Raw genomic sequence first — 3,091 nt, forward strand, 5'->3', positions numbered from 1 at the left:
CCATGAGCATAGTCGGGAGATCCAAGAAGAAGGAGAAGGAGCTCCTGGCCTGGGATGAATGGCTACGAAAGAAGCTGCCGACCAAGGTGGAACAAGATCGCGGGCTGAAACTGGAAGATATGGAGATCGTCATGAATTGGAAGGTTAGCCGCGCCCTTTCCTTGCTTCAATGCTCACGCCTGTTAGTGGACGAAGGGGAGGGGGTTACCACAGACTTGCAGTATCTCTCCACCAAAATATTGTATCTCGACCTGTCAAGAGCCTCGCTTCCGTTCACAGCCTCTTCCACCTTCAGCGCGATCAGTCTGGAGCACCACGACGATGAAAGGGAGGGAGGGGATGAAGCAACCTGACATTTGCCGACGGAGATTCTTTCCCTAAGATCCGACAAGGTCCGTTCTTTCATCACGATCTGACCCTCGGTCATCGAACCTTCAAACCGATCGGATCTACAGCAACCTGCTGCCCCAGTGTCTTCTTCACTTCGGACGCCACCTGCCCCCCGCTCAGAGTGTCATTGAGCTCCTCGCTGAGCTTCTGGAACTCGAGGTTCGCTGCTGCCAGCAGCTGTCGCTCGTCCTCATCGTAACCCTGACCGCATGTGCGTCACTCACCCGCACACTCAGAGTTATGCAGTGAATGACGACAAACGAGAGGAAGGAGGAGGAAAGAGTGAAAGCAGCGAGGAGGTCAGAGGAGTTGAGAGGAGGCGGAGAGAGGAACCTTTGGCTGGTGGTCGATCATGGACGAGGGATTCGCAACAAGCAGCTCGTCCTCCAACGTCTCAATGTGTCCACAGTTCTCTGCGAAGTTGACAAACCGATAGACGTTGTGCACCATGTGCATGAGCTCGGTAGAGGCCATCTGAGAGTCTTGGCACTTGTCCCGCGCCTGAGCGATCATGAGGGACAGTAGCTTCAGGTAGGTGTCCAGCTCTTCCACTCGCCCCGACTCCTTCGACTTGGAGAAGGCGTTGACAAGGCGCGAGAGGAGGTGAGGAAGGTGAGCCTGGCTCTCCTTGGACAGGTTCCTCCTGAGGGAGTCATCGAGCTCGTAGAAGTCCTCTATCCTCTTCTCCACCATCCAGTGCCTCGAGCCGAAGGTGGCCCGGACGAGGAAGACGGTGAACGGCCTTGAGATCTCCTGTCTGATGTCGAAGTCGACGACTGTGACGTGAAGGTCATGCTCTTGCAAATGAGCCTCCGCCTGTCCCTGTCTAACTTCAGGTTTTCGTCGGGCAGATCGCAGAGCTCTCGGCATGTTGACGTACTACATGCTTCAACCCCCATGCCTTCTTCCGCCCTCCTCATCAAACCCACACATACACATTCATTATCCTCCTCCTCCTCCTCCACTCACTCGTTCTTGTCGCTGGCTCCCTGCCATGTCGGCCGGAAGTTGCAAGCTGAAAGTTTGACCCACAGAAAAAATGAAGAACTTTCCAACGCTTCAACGTTTCAAAGTTTCAAAGTTTCGGCATGCATGGTTGGATGAGTCTGTGGATTGTGAGCTGGGCGGCGATGCAGGAGGGAGCGGGGGGAGGCTGACTTGCGGCCATGGGGAGGCACAAGAAGAGAGATCCATCCCCCCTCCAGCAGCTCGAGCAGCTTCAGCCCTTCAAAGCCGCTGAGAAGCGGTTCAAGCGCTACCAGGGCCTCCGCACCGACTTCTCAGACGTCCTCAGGTTCCGACGCGAGCTGACCCAGGGGCCGCAAGACGTGGAGGCTCATGCTGTACCGGGGCGCGAAGGACTCTTCGTCTTCCCTGGTCTGCTCTCGGCCTCGGAGCAGATCTCCCTCCTCGAGCGATGCCTCAAGGTCTACCCCCGTCCTCCCCACAAGTCAAACCTGCTGCCGCTGCATGGGCGTGTGAGTTCTGCCGACGGGCTGAAGGTGCTCTGACGAGGTTTGTTCAGATCGACGACCCATGGGCACAAGAGCAGCTGGTCGCTCAGCTGTCTTGGGTGACGCTCGGCTATCAGTACGACTGGACCGCAAGAAGGTACCCTGAGGAAGAGAAGTTTCCGGTCCCTCAAGTGCGCAGCCCCAGCACGAGGACGGAGCCTCTGATCAGGATGCAGGAGATTTGTGCACTCGTGGATGAGGTCTCGAGCCGGATGAAGAGGAAGCAGATCGTGCCTGAAGCCGTCATAGTCAACTACTACTCGCACTCCCGCACGCTCGGGGGGCACCTGGATGACGTGGAACCAGATCAGGTAGGGAGCTCGGCTTCCTACTCTAGCGCTCACCATACGAGCAGGAAAGCCCCATCATCAGCATCAGCCTGGGCTGCTCTGCTGTGTTCCTCGCTGGCGGCCGGACCAAAGACGAGGAGCCAATACCTCTTCTTCTCCGCAGTGGAGATGTGATGGTGAGAGAAGGATAGGGGCAGAGGGAGGGAGAGGGGGGGAGTGAGGGGAGAGGGAGGGAGTGGGAGTGGTTTGAAAGAGAGAGGGCGAGGAAGGGAGGGAGGGGTGACGGACTGATTTCGTCTCAGGTCATGTCGGGCGAGTCGAGGAGGTGCTATCATGGAGTTCCGAGGATTCTCAGTTGGGGTGAGCTGAACGTTAGCTGGACGTCTTGATGCCAGCACGCGCTCAATGCTCTTCTCATGAGCGTCCTCGTCGCAGAAGAAGAAAAGGCTTACTTCCCAGAGGCCCAGCAGCTCGTCTCTCCCGCCGACCTCAAGTACCCCTTCCTCTGGGGATCGCCAGGACTGTGACTGTGGCACAGAGACCGGGGCGAGGACGGTGAAAGGATGATGGAGTATTTCAAGGTGAGCGATACCTCATGCGAAGAGGCCTTTGAGCAGGAGCTTGCAGTCTCATCGAATTAACCTCAATGTCCGACAAGTTCATTCCAACTGAAGCATCCGTTCTTCCCTACCATGTTGAGGAAGCCAACGGCGAGCACCTGGACAGGAGGAGATTGACGAGTTGCCTCCTGCACCTAACGAACTTCTCCCTCTCCTTCTCCTTCTCCTTCTCCTTCTCCTTCTCCTCCTCCTCCTCCTCCTCCTCCTTCTCCTTCTCCTTCTCCTTCTTCTCCTTCTCCTTCTCCTCCTTCTCCTCCTCCTCCTCCACCTCCCATCA

At 56.9% G+C, this 3,091-nt stretch overlaps 2 protein-coding genes across 2 annotated transcripts; one reads left to right on the top strand and one right to left on the bottom strand.

The window, feature by feature from the left end:
* Window positions 1-173: 173 nt before the first annotated feature.
* Window positions 174-1,260, bottom strand: GUITHDRAFT_137970 (hypothetical protein; the record flags this gene model as incomplete). The annotated part of the gene is made up of 5 exons (XM_005833934.1): window positions 174-179; window positions 209-289; window positions 350-412; window positions 433-591; window positions 724-1,260. 5 exons carry the CDS (start codon window positions 1,258-1,260, stop codon window positions 174-176), a joined length of 846 nt encoding a protein of 281 aa, XP_005833991.1.
* Window positions 1,261-1,556: 296 nt separating this feature from the next.
* On the top strand, window positions 1,557-2,721 carry GUITHDRAFT_137971 (hypothetical protein; the record flags this gene model as incomplete). The annotated part of the gene is made up of 5 exons (XM_005833935.1): window positions 1,557-1,892; window positions 1,916-2,215; window positions 2,260-2,370; window positions 2,497-2,565; window positions 2,590-2,721. The coding sequence occupies 5 exons, from the start codon at window positions 1,557-1,559 to the stop codon at window positions 2,719-2,721; spliced, it is 948 nt and encodes a 315-aa protein (XP_005833992.1).
* Window positions 2,722-3,091: the final 370 nt, after the last annotated feature.

Source organism: Guillardia theta (genome assembly GCF_000315625.1).
Source record: "Guillardia theta CCMP2712 unplaced genomic scaffold GUITHscaffold_28, whole genome shotgun sequence".
Lineage (NCBI taxonomy): Eukaryota > Cryptophyceae > Pyrenomonadales > Geminigeraceae > Guillardia > Guillardia theta.